The 17748-nt window shown below is 44.9% G+C and overlaps 1 protein-coding gene across 15 annotated transcripts in view; it reads left to right on the forward strand.

Moving 5' to 3' along the window:
* The window catches only part of Znf532 (zinc finger protein 532), a 109587-nt gene that overhangs the window by 70663 nt on the left and 21176 nt on the right, over positions 1–17748 (forward strand). For 14 of the 15 annotated variants that reach the window (XM_031365905.1, XM_031365901.1, XM_031365893.1 and 11 more), the window contains 2 exons: positions 333–495; positions 5018–5299. The exons of the other annotated variant lie outside the window; for it this stretch is intronic. In XM_031365905.1, coding sequence (XP_031221765.1) covers positions 333–495; positions 5018–5299 — 445 coding nt within the window. The remainder of the gene's footprint in view (positions 1–332; positions 496–5017; positions 5300–17748) is intronic. 15 annotated transcript variants of the gene reach the window in all.

The following is a 17748-nucleotide window of genomic DNA, read 5'->3' on the forward strand; positions in this document are numbered from 1 at the left end:
GGGAGGGAGAGAGAGAGAGATTGAGATTGAGATTGAGATTGATTTTGATGTTTCTTGCTGTGTGTTACAGTACTGGAAGGCTTTGTACAAACATGCCCATTGCAGCATGATTAAGCTTTCTAAACAAATGTTGCTGAGTGTGTCTTAGAACCGATGACTTACCTGTGATTGAGCGGTGGTGGTTGTCTTGAAAAGCTTGCCTCACAGCTAAAATGTTCTCGTTTGTCTCCTCTCAATGGCTTCTACCGCCTGAGTTCCTTAGATGCTAAGTAGTAGCTTTGCCGTGAGATGAGGCTGACTGACTGTATTTCGCTGCGCTTCTTCTGTTCTAGAATAATCTATAAGTGTTCCATGTGCGACACTGTGTTCACCCTGCAAACCTTGCTGTATCGCCACTTTGACCAGCACATTGACAACCAGAAGGTGTCTGTTTTCAAGTGTCCAGACTGTTCTCTTTTATATGCCCAGAAGCAACTTATGATGGACCACATCAAGGTGTGTGTGCGCGTCTCTCCTCCTGTCTAAGTGAACCGCAGATTCATGCATGGTCATAGGCCCTGGCTGAGCTGCAGATTCTGTAGAGCATGCTGTTGTCGAGGGAAGGAGATGGATACTGGCCCATTGCCATGTGCTGTCTTCATGTTCATTTGGCTTCGGGGTGCTGTTTACCCAGGAGTCTTGCTCTGTCTCCCAAAGACTGCTAAAAAGGAACAGGTGTGCATGCTCCGGTTTAAAAGAATATTAATGTTATTAGGACTCTCTGTATGTACATGAAACTGATGACTGTGAAGTTCTCTCTAAAATAGGAGGTTTATTTTTGTTTTTATTATGTGTACATCATGTCTGTGTGTGGGAATGTGCATGTGGGTTCAAATGCCCCTGGAGGCAGAGGTCGGACACTTCTGGAGCTGTCGTAAACTGTGGGTGCTGGGAAATGAACCTGGTCTCCTGCAAGTACCACATGTGCCCTTTACTGCTGAGTTATCTCGTTAGCTTCTGTAGTCGCCTGTTCTGAGAATTCTGTCATGCAGGACTGAGAAAAAGGAGTTTTGATGGGTTATGCTAATTTATATAAATGTTGATACCTTCAGAATAAATGGTCCCCCCTTGAAATTATATAAGCACTTAACTTTTTATTGTATTTGATACCCTTTAGTCTTTCATGGTTTTTTTTTCCCCTCCCTATAAAAATAGCATATAATTCAGGTTTGATGGCAGATACTCTAAATTGGAGGCAGAGGCAAGAGGATCTCTGTGAGTTGAAGGCCAGCCTGGTTCACATGGCAAGTTCTAGGCTAGCTAGGACTACATATTTTTACCTCATCTCGTTTTATTTTTATATTATGTGTATGAGTTTTTGGCTGTGTGATGGTGTGCACTGTATCTGAGCCTGGTGCCTTCTGAGGTTAGAAGAGGGTGTCCGCTCCCCTGTGACTCGACTCTCTTGCAGAGACTAGTAAGTGTTCTTAACCACGGAGTTGATGGTACACACTTAGGGTCCACTGGTGTTGTTGAACCTGCTGTAGTGTTTAGTGCAAAGGCTTCGCTTGGATTCTCTTGTCTCCACCCCCTCGAGGCACCAAGCTCCACTTTCAGCCTCAAAGGCTCATACGTGATTACAGCTCGCTTGCTTTTCTTGAGTCAGGGTCTTACTATGATAGGCTAGGTTCCCTTCTATGTAAACCACGATGGCCTTGATTTTTTTCCGGAAACCTTCCTACTTCTGCCTCCTAAGTGATGAGATTGAAGGCTGGTGCCACTGCCAGTTGTGGCTTCTTACTTTTCCCTGTGAAGGGGAGGCAGGCAGGGCCGGGGGAGGTTGCCTCTCACAAGACTGCTGAGATTTGGTTTCTGGAACTTAATCTTGGCGTCAGTAGTTAGTATCTGCAGTGTGGGTCTCCTTGTACTAGTGAACATGGATGAAGGAGATGGAGGAGGGAGGGTCTGGCCCTGTGGCTGCAGGAGGACTGTGTGAGAAGAAGACAATGGGACTGCTTTTACTCTTAAGTGAATCCTATTGTCCTTGAACTGTTGTTATGCTTGGTAGGTAAGAATAAATACAGGTTTTTTAGAGGCATGTTTATGTTTAAAATGATGCATCTCTTGTTTCATAGTTAGCCTGCCTGACACCCGTAATGCCCTCTGAGGTAGTCATGAAATGGAATGGGGGGATTAGGGAGGTGGTCTTGGTCTCTGTCTCTCAGTCTCTCTCTCTCTTCTGTTCTCATATTCATTAATTCTCTCTGTCTGTCTGTCTGCCTCTCAATCTGTCTGTCTCTACCCACTCCCTCTCTTCTCTTCTCTCTCATATTCATTCATTCTTCCCCCCGTCTTTCTCTTTCTCTCTCTCTCTCTCTGTCTGAGTGTGTGTGTGTGTGTGTGTGTGTGTGTGTGTGTATCAAGTGGTCCATTTTTACTTGATTCACATTATGTCTCTGTTCTTCCGGAATCCATGTTTATTTACTTTGTAGTTCCTTATACACCATACTGACATTCACATTTAGGCGAACCTTTCATTTATACTCATCTGAGTTAGTTGTTACAAGAGCTAAGGGAAAATTAGTTCTGAAAGAATTAAATTGTATTACTATTTTTTTGGATGGTTCTAGGGTCGAATGTAGGGCCTTGCACGTGCCAGGCACGTTTGTCTTTCTTTTATTGAGGAGACAGTTGATTTTCACCTTGCTTCTATTCACAGTGTATAGTAAACACATAAATAACTCAGAAGTCTGCACTCAGCACATGCTCCAGGGCTCCACCCCTCTTGGCAGAACCCTGACTTCTTTTCTGTGATTTCTGTCCCCATGGTTATTTTGTGCCCCTGCCCCCTCTTCCATTTGCATAGAAGCTTATGGAAAGTTTAAGGATTGAGGCTCTGTCCCTTGCATTTTAAATATTAAGAAAGGTTAAAAACTCTGGCTGGAGAGAGAGTGCAGTTAAAGCAAGAGCCAGGTGGGTTAGTGAGCAGGGAGAGGGGGGATGCTATAGGGGGGTTTTCGGAGGGGATAAAATTTGCAATGTAAATAAAGAAAATATCTAATAAAAAATAAAATAAAATGAACGGATGATGTCTAGTCTCTACATGGCCTCATGTCAACCTTGTGCAGACACATGCATGCATGATTGCACACGCAGACACACAAGTGTAAGCAGGTAAGCTGTGTACCAAGGCACAAACTAGGTACATGGAAAATAAGCAGGTGTAACCATAAGGAAACTGTCCACCCTGCTTCCCCCTGATCAGACATTGCTCTCAACCCCATGGGTGGGCCAGTTGACTCTTGTGTGTATGGAGATCTGTGTCCTTTCCTAGTGAGAATACCATACAACTCACCTTTCTTCTTGGGAAGGACAGCGTGGAAGAAGGCCACTAATGCTGGTGTTGTTTAGAAAGCAGGTGAGGTGCAGGGGAGGGGAGGTGCAGAATGATGTCATCCTTGACAATTCAGGGGGGCACCAAGCCTTCCATAGAGCCTGTGGGGACCCAGGTGTCAGAGATCCTGAACAGATAAGCTGTGTCCCAAGGCTGTATCCCAGCCTCGCTGTCTTTAGTACAGAGCCAACAACAATCAAAGTGAACCAGTCTTTAGAATCAACTGCATTGATTGAACCCGGTGGTACTGGCCCAAGCCTCAGCTACTGGAGCCATAAGTTCAAAGCTTGCCTGAGCTATAGAGTGAGTACAAGGCCAGTCTCAGCAACCTAAGAGTGTGCGCAGCCCCACACTCAGGGCTTAGGCCAGAAAGAGCCTAAAAGGATCTCATTATACTGATTTTATACCACCCACATTCAGAATCCTGTAGGTTCAGGATGGCAGTTTGCTGGCTAGTGTATTAATGATAAGAAACGACTTGATTTTAAAAGGCTTTTTGAGTACCTACTAGGTATACTCAGAGAGACTGTATACTCCTAGTAAAGGGGGGTTGGGAGATGAGAATGACCCCACAAGCCCTGACAATACTTTACCCAAAGTTCCCAAGAATATGGAAAGCAGCATGTCTTGCTGGATCACGGGCCTTGATACTTCTGCACATGAGTGTACTTAAGCAGTTCTGTAAGTGGGAAAGGTGATGCGCTCTCCAGAAGTGCATCCTCCTCTGCCATACAGGGAGGGGAGAGCCAGTGTGTTTCAGGACAGGGGCCTGTCTTCAGAGAGTGTTAAATGGTACTGATGGAGAAGCCCTTGAAAAGCATTGGGAACTATGATCAGTGTGATGGCTCAGTGTTAAGGCACCCGATGACCTGAGTTTGATCTCCAGGACCATCCTGAAGGGTGGAATGAGATACTCAACTCCCATTAGACACCTGGCCTTTACATGCACATGTACCGTGTGGCACGCGTGCATCACGCGTGCGTGCACACACACAAATACAACACATGCATACAAAATAAGTGTTAAAAAATGGAACTAAAACACATAGCTTAGAGCAGCCGTTACAGTTATGTATTATGCTTCTTTATAGATAGGGCTAGTGAGCTCACTTTCTGGATAAAGGTACCCACTGCCATCCTAATGGCCTGGGTCTCATTCCTATGACCTACACGGCAGAAGGAGGGAACCGACTCCTGCGAGTTAGCCTCTGAACTCCACATATACTATAGCACCCTAGCTTGTATAGAACTTGCTACGTGGACTAGCTACTGGCCTCAAATTCACAGCCATCTGCCTGCCTCAGTGGATTTAAAGGTGTTTGCTACCATGTTCAGCTGCACTGTTTTTAATTCATCTTGATTTATTTATTTATTTATTTATTTATTTATTTATTTATTTATTTTTGTGACAAGAGGGTCCCTGTGTAGCCCAGGCTGGCCTGGAACTTTCTGGGTAGAGATCTTTCTGCCTCTGTCTCCTGAGCGCTAGGGTTCCAGATGTGCCTCGCCATGTCTGACTTCTCCTTTATGATTTTAAAAATGTATGTTTTTAGTTTAGGAAATACTTCTCTGAATGATTGTCAAATTCTGTTTTCTGAAACGGTGTGATTTGTGATAGGCATTTCTTTTCTCTTTACTATGCAGTCTATGCATGGAACATTGAAAAGTATTGAAGGGCCTCCAAACTTGGGTATAAACTTGCCTTTGAGCATTAAGCCCGCAACTCAGAATTCAGCAAACCACAGCAGAGAGGACGCCAAGTCCGTGAGTGGGAAAGAGAAACTGGAAAAGAAGTCATCATCTCCCGCAAAGAGAGCCACAGAACCTAAGAAGATGGCCAGTCTCGGGTGGACGTGTTGGGAGTGTGACCGTCTGTTCACACAGAGGGATGTGTATCTGTCTCACATGAGGAAGGAGCATGGGAAGGTGAGAGTGACAACCATGCTCCGGCACCAGGAGGGGACACCTGTGGGTGCTGCTGACCCCTCTGCCAGTCAGTAGTTAGGATTAGTGTGACTGCGATATCTGTGTGCCTCACTTGCTTTATCTGTGGAATGGACATTCCCAACCCCAAGCCCCCCAAGTCCCCCCCCAGTCCTACCTGCCTTCCCTTGTACACTCAACAGTAGCAGTAACTCGTCAGCCATGTCTGTTGGTAGCTGAGGGTGCTGCAGATGAGGCTAAGGCTCATCCGAGGGCCCTGTGACCAGTAAGGAAGAGAGGAGGTGTAGAGGCAGTAGTGATACTGGATACTGCCAGCCTGTTTCTGCTTCTGCCCTTTGGGTACCCAGGTGCCGTTGCACGCCTGGCTGGGTAGAGGGAATGAATGGAGCTTATTTGGGTGGGTGGGTTCCACAGAACTTTGGTCTGGCAGTGAGTGCTGGGGGAGAAATGGCCTTCTTCGAGATGGTTTTCAGTGAAACAGCTCTCTTTTAATGGGGTTAACAAGGGCCATATAAACCCTGGGGAGTGGTAGGGCTTGGGGGGGGTGTGAGTGTATATTACTGGCTGGTGCCAAGGTACTGGGAATGCTTCCTTTGCATGAAGAGGAATTCCAGGTGCTTGCTGGACATGTCCTTATAGGGAGAGAGGAAGTTACTTAAACCTGTGTAATTTGGCCACAAGGCTTCGAGACTACCTCAAGGATGGCAGAAGTGGGGGTCATACAGACTGCACAGACTACATGCCCTGGGACACGCAGGCTCAGAGCAGGGAAGGAGCGCTCCTTACGCCTGCTGGTCTCAAGATGAGTTTTTCGGGGAATGGATATATCTTGACCTCTCACTCTTACTCCTGGCCGGCTTCCCCAGTTGCACGGCTTTCCTGTCTCCCAGAGTGCTCCTGGTGGCTTTGTGAGTCACCTAGAGTTTGTAGTACAAGGATGAGCTTCATGCCTTACAAAGCTCTGCAGTCTGACTCCTGAAGTCAGTCAACACATGATTGTACTCTCTCTTTTATGATTTATTTATTTGTACTTTTAGTGTATGAGCATGCGCACCATGTGCATGCTGTGTTCACAGGGGACACAAGAGGGTGCCAGATCCTTCAGAACTTAGTTACAGCTGTTGTGAGCCCTGGGGTGCTGGGAATTGAACCTAGGTCCTGTGAGAGCATCCAGTGCTGGAACGATTGAGCCATCTCCTTAGCCCTTGCTTTCTCTTCTTAAGATAATAAAAATACATTACTAACTGGTAAGATTTTTAAGAAACACACAAAAGGGCCAGTGAGATGGTTCAGCAGGTAAAAGCACTTGCTGCTCTCTGGTGACCTGCGTTCAATCCCCGGACCCACAAAGTAGGAGAGAGCAGACAAGTGGCCTTTGATGATGACACTGAAGGGCATGTCATATGGACGCATGCATGTATACATATGCATAGAACGAATAAATGTAAAAAAAAAATCTATTAGACTTAAAAAAATAAGCAGAATTACTTTTTATAGTACCTATTACTTTATTTGGATACTATATTAGGCTGTGTTCACATTTTCTAATTGTTTGGGATCCAGAAAGAATCCATGGCAGGAGTCTCTGAATTTTTATTTTGAATATGCTATTTGATTATTGTGAAAATGACATTGTTTGACCGATGGGTTCTTTCTAACGGTACTGGGTTTGGAATCTGTGTGTGTGTGTGTGTGTGTGTGTTGTATATATCTATGGGTATGTAGGTGCCATGGCTCTGATGTAGAGGTCAGAGGACAACCTTGTGTGTTGCTGCTCTCCTTCTGCCTTGTTGGAGACAGTCTGTTGTTCATTGCTGCGTCCACTGAGCTAGCTGGCTCCTGAATCCAGGAGATCCTCTGCCTCTGCCTCCCAGCTCGCCGTGGGAGTGCTGGGGATATGTGCTCCTAGGAGGAGCTTTGCCTGGGTTCTGGGGATCCAGACTCAGGTCCTGGGACTTTCCTGGCAAGTGCTTTATTCACTGAGCCATCTCCTGAGCCCCTGGTTGAAGTCTTTAGATAAAAATATATCCTAGGTACTTTTATTTTATTTTAAAAAATAATTGGTTTATTTTTATTTTATGTATACTGGTGTTTTGACCCCATGTATGTCTGTATGAGAGTGTTGGATTCCCTGGAAGAGGAATTACAGGTAGTTGTGAGCTGCCATGTAGTTGCTGGGAATTGAACCCAGGACCTCTGGAAGAGCAGTCGGTGCTTTTATCCGCTGAGCCATCTCTCCAGCCCCTGTGCTTTTATTTTTATATCACATCATGAGAAATATAGCTTGCCTCATGTTTGATGATACTAAAATTGATCTGTGGGTTCAAAGGTATAATAGTTTTAAAGAAAAACAAACCATCATCTTACTGCTTTAACCTTTATCTAGCTTTGTCCTTGGGAAACTGTAGAAAGATGTGCAGGAATGATTAGCAGCTAGTTTATACTGGCCCTTGAAGAAGTTATCATATGGAGTAGTAGTTGTCACGCTTATTAATCCAACTCATTTATTTATACTGTTCATTTGAACCACTTATAAACTAATGTGTTTCCTTTTGACCACTGAAATGCTATAAATTCTTTGCATTTGCTTTCTAGCTGTATCTGGCTTCATTTAGGTAGCTATGAGTTCTTGTTTATTATTCTCCTTGGCAGCAGAGAACATTTTCTTTTCTCTCTCTCTCTTTTTTTTTCTTTTTTCTTTTTTGTTTTTTTTGAGACAGAGTTTCTCTGTGTAGCCCTGGCTGTCCTGGAACTCACTCTGTAGACCAGGCTGGCCTCGAACTCAGAAGTCCACCTGCCTCTGCCTCCCAAGTGCTGGGATTAAAGGCATGTGCCACCACTGCCCGGCTTGAGAACATTTTCTAAAGGACAGATCTGACCATGCCTCCTCCTTTCCTAAGACACTGTGTTCACCTCTCTTGAGAGAGCCATGTGTTTGTCTTTGTTGGGTCTGTTCCTCAGGCAGCCCTGCAGCCACGTCTTTGTAAGTTGCACCTGGGCTAGGGATGCCCTTTCAGTCTTCCAAACACTGCCTAGTTGCTTCTGGGGCTCTTCCAGTCTGATAGTGTGAGAGACCACACTTGTCTAGTGACTAGCTTCTTACCCTTTAGATCTCAGCTTGGACAGCACCTCATCTAGAAATTCTTTCTTGGTCCCTTGATACCAGATTTCTTTTTCTTTTTTTCCTCTTTTCTTCTTTCTTTCTTTCTTTCTTTCTTTCTTTCTTTCTTTCTTTCTTTCTCTCCCTTCCTTCCTCTCTCCCTCCCTCCCTCCCTCCCTCCCTCCCTTTCTTTCTTTCTTTCTTTCTTTCTTTCTTTCTTTTTTTCAAGACAGGATTTCTCTGTAGCCCTGGCTGGTCCTGGAACTCACTCTGTAGACCAGGCTGGCCTTGAACTCAGAAATCCCCCTGCCTCTGCCTCCCAAGTGCTGGGATTAAAGGCATGTGCCACCACTGCCTGGCCTTGATTTCTTTTTCTTGACTGTTTCAGTAGCAGCCATTGCTTGTTTCTCCCACTAAATGTTCCCTCTCTGTTGTGTGTGTGGATACTCTGGTTAGCACTTCATGGTGGGTTGGAAATACTCCTTGCATTAGTATGAGTTCGGCTTTGGAAGGCATCTTGCCCTCCTAGGCCTGACTTTCCCTCTGAGTTACCCATGCCGTCGTGATCTTCAAGAGCCCTGTATTACAGTGACCTGCAAGGAGTTGTGTGTGAGGAGGGAAGCACCCATCAGTCCTTAGGTGAAGGTGAGCAGAGGCTCTGAAATACTCTGTTCTAATTAATACAGGAACAGGCAGTTTAGAAAGGTGTCAGGAGAGCGCGGTTGTCATTCCTGTCCTTCTAGAAGCATCCAAGCTTGCTAGGTTACCCGATAAAATACTACTGTGCATAGAAAGTGACTCCAGACTATAGTCAGGACTGGAAAGTAAATGTATGCATATGTCTTTAGTAACCTGGCAGCTGTGCCAGTCACAGTATGGCCACTGCTTGGATGTTATTGCTGTAGAATGGTGATCTTAACATGGTTTTGGGAGAAGATCTTAGGGGTGCCCTTGATTGATATAAAGATTTTTATGCCACAGTAATCTACTGCCGTGTGTGTGTGTGTGTTCATGCGTGTGTGTGTGTAGAAGTATGTCTAGACACACAGATTCTGTGGCATGTTTGTGAATATCAGAGGACAGCCTTGTAGAATGATTTTTCTACCTTCACATGGTATTTGACTTTTCTATTGCTGTGATAAAATACTCTGACAAAAGCAACTTAAGAGAATAATGGTATATCCTGCTCCATCATGGAATAAGGCTGTATCCTATTCTATCATTGAATAGAGGTATAGCCTAGTGCCATCATGGCAAGTAAGCCAGGAGGAGCTTGAAGCAGCTGGTCACATGATACCATACTTAAGAAGCAGAGGGTGATGAATGCTCACTTCTGTTCAGTTTCCATTCTTCACTTACAGTCCAGGGTCCTAAGGAGGGAATGGTGCCACCCACAGTGGACAGTCTTTCCACCTTAGGTAATGTAATGAAGATCGTCCCCTTAGGCATGCCCAGTGGTTCATCTCCCTGGTCTAGAGTCTTTTAACTCTTACACTTGGGGTCTGAGGATTGGACTCAGGCAGTCAGGCTTGCATAGTAAACATCTTTACCCACCGAGCCACTTTGCTGACCCAGATAGTGTTTATTAAAAGTTTAATTAAAAACTTGTAAATTGGGCTGCTGAGATGGCTCAGTGGGTAAGAGCACCGACTGCTCTTCCAAATGTCCTAAGTTCAAATCCCAGCAACCACATGGTGGCTCATATCCACCCATAATAAGATCTGATGCCCTCTTCTGGTACCTCTGAAGACAGCTACAGTGTACTTATTTATAATAATAAATAAATCTTTAAAAAATCTTGTAAATTACTGAATTACTACTTTATTCATTTAAAAAAGTCTTTAAAATATTTTACTTTAAAAAGTATTTTAAAAGGATAAATAGTTAAAAGGAAGAATGTCATAGGAATGCCTCAGGTAGACAACCAGTAGAAAGGTGGATCATTTGCTGACATTGGTAAAACTGTTCAGTGTGGCTAGATCTAACATAACATACTCTTGGTGATGAAGTCTTTAAGGATTCTGTCCTTATTATGTCTTGGGAGGGTGTTACCTGTGCCACAGTGAGTCTGGGAGTCTCAGGGGGACCTTATGGACTCATTGCTCTCCTTCCATCTTTATATGAGTCTGGGGGTCCAGCTTGGATTTTCAGGCTTGCACAGCCTGAGCCATCTCCCTGATCATGAACGCTTGAGGGTAAGTCCTGCTTTGGCTCTGTTATTACTCAGCTCTTGGCCCTACAATTGAGTGCATTGCAGAGTATCTCTGAAGTCACCGATTGAAGTTGTTCTCTTTTGATCCGTGCTTCATGTGTTAGCCACCAGCACAGAGCTGGGGTACAGGTTTCTAACCAAAGAAGGCCTCTTCTCTTTGAGGTCTCTGTACTCTATGCCATAACATTAGCTGGTTGGTGTCATTGCCCTGAAGAGCTCCACGTTTGAGTCCTCCTTCGGTATCTCCTGATGTTCTCTTTTGGTTGCTCTGCAGGATCCTTCTAGGGACCTCAAATTAATACCTACTGAATGAGATTATGTCTGAGGTCACTCTTATAGATCAACCATTCTACAGTTATAAGAGCTAATGCTATGTAACACAGAAAGTCAGTTATCTATATTTGTTCAAATCTTTATGATTAAAGGGTAATCCGTGATAATCGTCATTTTCTCATTGATTATCTGGTAACACCCCCATACAAACGAACCATTGCTCACTTGTTGACATGAAGATTCTGAAGCAGCGGGGATGTATGGATCATGAAACTCGTGCCATGTGGATAGAATTCTTTTCTTTTTAACTTGAGAGGAGGCTAGAAGACTTGGGCTTGACTGCTGCAGTCCCACCTTCCAGCAGTGTGGCCTTGTGAAACACCAACCAGTTTCCATGGCCTGGAGAATGGACGCAGTGCTTACTCCTTGCCACACAGGCTCTTTTGAAATTGGTGACATCAGAACGTGTTTTTATTGAATGGAACAATATTATAGCTATTATTTCTCTGAAGCCTAGACAAAATTATTTTTTTTAATTATAGTTTATTTGTTTTGCATGCATGCAGTACCATCCACACGGAGGCAGTAAGACAAGCTTGTAGGAGACTTGTCCCCTTCTGTCGTGTGGGTTCCAGGGATTGAACGTCAGTAGGGTTAATGGCAGTGCCTGTACCCACTGAGCTATCCTGCTAACTTTAGAAGCTCTGCCCTTCCCTGCCTGAAACAGGATCTTGCTCTGTGTCGCAGCTCCATGTCCTGGGATCATAGGTGTGAACCATCACACCAGCTCTAGATTTTTAAATTTAAAGTTTACACAAAAGAATCTTTCTATGATAAATGTTTTTTCCCCACCCTTTATTATTTTATGTGGTTAGCCGGTGTTGCCCTCGGTAGCCGGATAGCCAAGGCTGATCTTGAGCTCCTTATCTTTCTGCCCTAACTTCCAGGCATGCACGAGCATGATTAGCTTCTGCAGTACTAAGGACTGACCTCAGGCTTAGTACTGAGCTAAGTTACATCTCCAGCCCTAAACTCTGCTTCATATACTTTATAAATTTATAACATTTAAAATCTTTCATTTTGAAATTGGGTAGAACTTCTGTTTGCTCATTACCTGTCTTGGCCACTGTTAGCATTTTTGCGATTAGAGAATATGACAGAAACTTACTTGGACATCCGTCGTCATTGATGAAGGCCAATTATCAAGCCCTTAGGACATGTTCTGGATGTTCTGCAGACATCTCCTTCCTCATCCTGTACCTAGTCTAGGCCGTAAGTTTGATTGTTCAGTTGCTTCATCTTCCAGCTCTTCTCTGTCTGTGACTGTGTGCTGTCTTCATGGTGACTGGTTTAATATGAGATTCTACAACTAGGGCTTGTCTGGTATGTCCCTTCTGATTTGTCGTTTGGTTTTGGTAGGCATGCCACAGAACTGATAGTGTCCTTAGTGCATCCTATTAGGACGTGACCCACTTCTGGGTTTGTCAACTCTAAACCCTTGGCTATTTTGGTGACTGTCAAGCTTCTTTCTTGTAAATTGCTATTTTCCCATTGTAATAATAAGTGCTCTGTGGTGAGTTAATTTATGATTATGCCACTATCTTGTTCCTTGTCATTTTTGTCCCTTTGCTGTGACTGTCTCTCCTCTTCATGTTGGCAGCAGTGGCCACGCAATCTTGGCCTTGTAAGGCTTTGCTCTGTCGCTGTTTTTCACTGACTCAGAGAGAGTCTCTAGTAAGAATGCACTCAGTTTTTACCAAGGACTGGGATGGGCTTTTGCCTAATTATTTTCCTCCCCAGTGCTTCTCCATGTTGTGGATATCAGGAACTCTGGTCAGCTCCTGTGCCTTCTGGGCAGGCTTATTCCAGAATGTCCCCTTTGTCATAGTGTGCCTCCTTCCTAGCTCTGCAGCCTGCCATTCCTTTGCAAGCCTTGATGTTTTGCAAAGAATGGCAGCAATGTGTTTTCTTCTAATTTTTATGTGTATGAATGTTTTGCCTACATGTATGCCTATGCACCACTAGTGTGCAGTGACCACAGAGCCTTAAAGAGATCTCCTGGAACTAGTGTTGCAGATGATCGTGAGCCACCCTGTGGGTGCTGGGAGCCAAGCCTGGGTCCTCTGCAAGAACAACCAGTGCTCTTAACCACTGAGCCTCAGTAGCATTTTTTTAAGAGATTCTTATGTGTGTTTGATCCCTACTAAGCACTGGGAACTGTAATTGGGAAAGTGACAGTTGTGGGCGGAGCTACCTACCAGTAGGAGCTCAGCTACTTAGTGTGAGGTGGTGATGTCTTTCGAATGTTCTCAGAATTAGAACGGGAAACTTTGGACAATATGTCCAGTTATTGGGAGATAGATATAGAGGTGTGGTGTGTGTGTGTGTGTGTGTGTGTGTGTGTGTGTGTGTGTGTGTGTGAGTGTGTCAGTGTCAGGCAGACATACACACACACACACACACAGAGAGAGAGAGAGAGAGAGAGAGAGAGAGAGAGAGAGAGAGAGAGATTATTTAGTATGATATCCTACAACTTGGACTTGTCTAGTGACTATACAACGCATATTCTTTTAAATCTCTGTGTATGTGTCTGTCTGCCTGTCTGTCTCTGCATGTGCGTGCACACATGTGGATGTGTTGTAAGTTCGTGTACATAGGAAAAGGTCAGGGACAACCTCCAGTGTTGGTCCTCGTGTTCGGCCATCTTGTAGTCAGGACGTCGTGTTTGCTGCTCATCTGCTAGGCTGCCAGCTTGTGAACTTTCTGGGATTATCCTGTTTCCATTCCCATCTTGCCCTAGGAGCCCTGGGATTGCAGATGGGTGCCACCATGCCTGGCTTACTGTGAGTTCTGGGAATCTGAACTCAGGTCCTCAGACGAAATGTGCAAACATTTCATCTAGCCCTCGAAGGAGTTTTTAATAAAGATGTTCAGTCGAATAAGGAACACACATGCACATTGTTTTAAGGGAAAATAGGGATTGCTCACATGGTGCAATTAACAACCAGGGTCTCAATAAAAAACATTTTTTTTCACATTTGATCTAACCCGTGGAGGGAAACAACTTCTAGGATGAGGGAAGCCACTGTGTCAGCAGGAGAGTGGATCTGGCACAGGGCTTCCTCCTAGAGCCCCACCATATATGAGCTCCCTAGTCAACAAGCTGGTCTCCACGGGAGTGGAGCACATGTGGCCAATTTTAAAGCTTCCAGGTGATTCCAGTGGACAGCCAGGGTTTAAAATACCCTCGGCCCTGTTGTACTAGCTCATATGCTTAACAGCACCAGGCACCTTTGCTGAATTGTATTCGGGGAAGGTTGATCCCAAGCACATTAGCTCACAAAACTCTACCCTGTGTTTCTTCCTGATGGTAAGTGGGGAGACCCAAGCACAGGGAAGTAGCACATTTCAAAGGAGTAGTCTGAGGCAGCTAATGCGTGATTACAGGTGATCCTAGGACGTCTTCATCTTGTTCCCTGGGGGTGTAAAGCCCAGTTTAGGGTAAAGCTAAAGATATTATCATCAAAGCTTATTTTTGTGTGTATGTGTATGTGTGTGTATATAGGCGTGCATGTGCTAGTGTGCATGTGTAGAAGGCAGAGGACCACTTGTAGAAATCTGTTTTCTCTTTCTTCCATGTATGGCCCAGGGAGCGTCAGGGTTAGAGACATGTGTCTTTACTCACTAAGCCATCTATCGAATGCCAAAGATGTCGCCCCCTGCTTTTTTCTACAAGTTGTGGATGACTTGCAGTGCCTACCATTTTTCAGTCTTAAGTGGAATAGGCTTTCAGATGAGGCTGAAAGAGAGAAAGGGCAGTGGGAGGACGGTAGGCAGGGCGCTGGGGCCTGAGCAGAGCCGAGGAAGCATGCGCTGTCTTGAGCTTTTGAAAGTGATGGTCGTGTGTTCTCCAGCTTACAGCAGCCATGCCCAGACTTCCCCTGGTCCTTTCGACTTCACGTGTGTGCGCACGCTTGTGTGTGTGTGTGTGTGTGTGTGTGTGTGTGTGTGTGTGTGTGTGACAGCATGGGTCTAACAAAGACAGACCATGGTTTCTTCTCCCCAGCTTTATTAATCTGTGGGTTAAATATATTTTCCTTTGTTGCCTTTAACCTGTGATGCTCCCTTTAATGATGACCATTGACTGTGAACAGAAAAATAGCATCTGGCTTGCACATTTCTCCCCAGATGGTTTCATTTCCTTTTCTTTAGCCGGTGTAGTTGATACTGCTGGCATAGACCTGAGTTACTTTAATGCGTAAATTCATGACAAAAATAGTTTTGTCTTTTTTTTTCCTCAACTTATCTTTCAGTTGTGAGTATGTTAACTTTCTGCCAAAATCATATCATGTTGACAACAGGTTAAAAAGCCAGTTCTTCCTGTCCCTTGATTTAGAATTGGTGATCCCTTGGTGGTTAGGGGAATTGCAGTTAAACTCAGTGCACAGGCTGGGTTCAGAATGTGGCATAGTGGTGGCAGAGCATGCCTGGCACACTTCAGGTCCCTCCTGTCTGTGCCCAGCAGCAGGAAGGTGACTGTGGCTCAGCTCTGCCCCACTTCTGTGCAACAGTGACTTCCTGCTGGGCTTTATGTTCCCGTCAGATTTAAATAGATGGTTAAAAACATAAATTGTACATTAATGCTTTGTGCTAGAAATATGTATCCTATATAATGATGGTTTTATGAAAATTCACTCGTTTTGGCTATAGACCTTGATATTTTATCAGTGTATTTTACTATAATTTTATGTAGAATATTTTACAGTTATATGCAGTTTTGTGGTTAATATGTTTATATGAATCGTTTAATTTACATTAATATATTTTATTGGGGAATCGTCTTATAAAAGTCCTCAATTGTTATTTTAAGGATATAAATGGCTTGTAAAGATGGTGTTGACAATTTTTAGTTTAAAGAGGACAAAATACACCCCTAGTTATTTCTTTTGATAACTTGTGACTAAGTTGAGGGCAGTAGTTACAGTGACAAAGCCAACACTTGTCAAGGACTAAGACAACGCTTACTCTAATTTGGGACTTGTCACTAGGCTGCCATTGCAGAGGGAGATCAAAGTACGGGGGGGGGGGGGGGGGGGGTTGCGGGAGGGTGGGGGGAGCTCAGAACACCCGTTCCTGCAGCAGAGGTGAGTTGGCGCCCCTGCTCCAGTGGGTTTCCAGCCACTGCTCCAGAGGCACTGCGCTGGCCGATGGACTGGGTACATCTTAGTGCTTGGTTTTTATTCTCAGTGATGTTGAGTAGCCGTGAATCTGTCTGGATTGTAAAGCCCTTCCCCGCTTTTGAAGCTTTAAGGTTAGGATAGAAAGGCAAGGCATGAGTCTCGTCCTGGCATTTCATGTTGGTGTTATGCTTCCCCTCTGCCCTGCTTGCCCTCCAGCCTTTGCAGAGCCTGGTCCACAGCTGAGGCTCTCTGCCATTGGCCTCCTGTTACACTGGCCTCTCTCCTCCTGTTCTTTCCTTTCCCTTCCACTCCATTCCCTCACGGGCTCCTCCTCTGCTCCCACAGCTACCTTCTAAGAGTGTCATGACCTGCACACCCTCACATAGACTGAAATCTGGGATCACCTCTAAGGACACTTGTGATTTTTGTCTTTCCAGGTCTAGCTCATTTCCCTTAATATAACAATTTCCTGTTCCATTAGTTTGGCTGCAGACTAATTTCATTTTTTCTTTACCGATGAACGAAATCCCATGTGTGTGTGCACCACATGTTCTTTATCTACCTGCCCGTTCGTGGATAACTGGGCTGTTTCTTAGTGGTTGTGAATGATCCTGGAGGTAAACATGCATGAGTTAGGATCCCTGTGGTCGGACTTTATATCCTTTGGGTATATGCCCACAGGTGGTCTAGCTAGGTCATATAGTATTATTAGCTTTGTGTTTTGTTATCTGTGGAGCCTGCATGTGGACTCACATAGTCACTGCACCTGTTTATATCCCCACACTTGGCAGCATTTGGTCCTACCCTGAATGCCCCCTAGGGACTCATCTCAGCCTTTCCTAGTTATTTCCTTAGGTGCTGGCAGGTTAGGTCATTACCAGTGAGTACATGTCACTCCCAAGAGTGACATCCCAATGTTTTTTTCTGGGGTTGTTTGCAGTTGTGGGGAATAGCACAGTAGGGGGTCAGTTACTGGGAAATCTCCTGTAGAAACATACAGTTTTAGAACTGCCTGTTTTCCTTAGCAGTTGCCCATAAGGATTTGAACGTTGTGTGGATTGCGGCCATCCTGGGAATGGTAGTTTCTGTAGAAAGCAGCTCTTTCTACAAAAAGCTTAAGAACCATAGAGAAGTGTGGCAGGTAGCCCCAGCCTGGCAGCAGGAGTTCCCTGCCAGCAGGGCCCCTGGCATTGCCACCCCAGGATTCTTCTTTCTGATGGTGGGGTTGTAGGTGTTGGGGTTAGTGTTGGGACATGAGGCAGGATGTGGGTGCGAGCTTCTCATCTGTCCCTGTGAGACTTCATGCACACATCTCCCCTCTTGCTTACCTGTTCCTCCTTCCCCAGGAACAATGCCACGGGAAATGGGGGCAGTTGGTGGTGGAGAGAGCAGCTCTGCAGGGTAAGCATTGCTTCATCCCAGAGCTTTGGAAAGCTGATCCAGCAGGAAGGCAGGTTGAGAGCATGACTTCAGTTTTAGGATCCAATAATAAGTATAATTTTTCTAGTGCTGCAGATGGAACCCAGGGCCTTGAGTTATTTTGAGATTATCAGCTAGAATCTAGAAAGCCCCAAGCTTGCCATATTTTACTATACTGATTCTAAACAAAGTGAAGGATTTGGAAAGGGGGTTCTGAGTGCTGAGGATGTAGCTCAATTGTGGAACA

This window comes from Mastomys coucha, unplaced genomic scaffold (genome assembly GCF_008632895.1).
Source record: "Mastomys coucha isolate ucsf_1 unplaced genomic scaffold, UCSF_Mcou_1 pScaffold13, whole genome shotgun sequence".
Classification (NCBI taxonomy): Eukaryota; Metazoa; Chordata; class Mammalia; order Rodentia; family Muridae; genus Mastomys; species Mastomys coucha.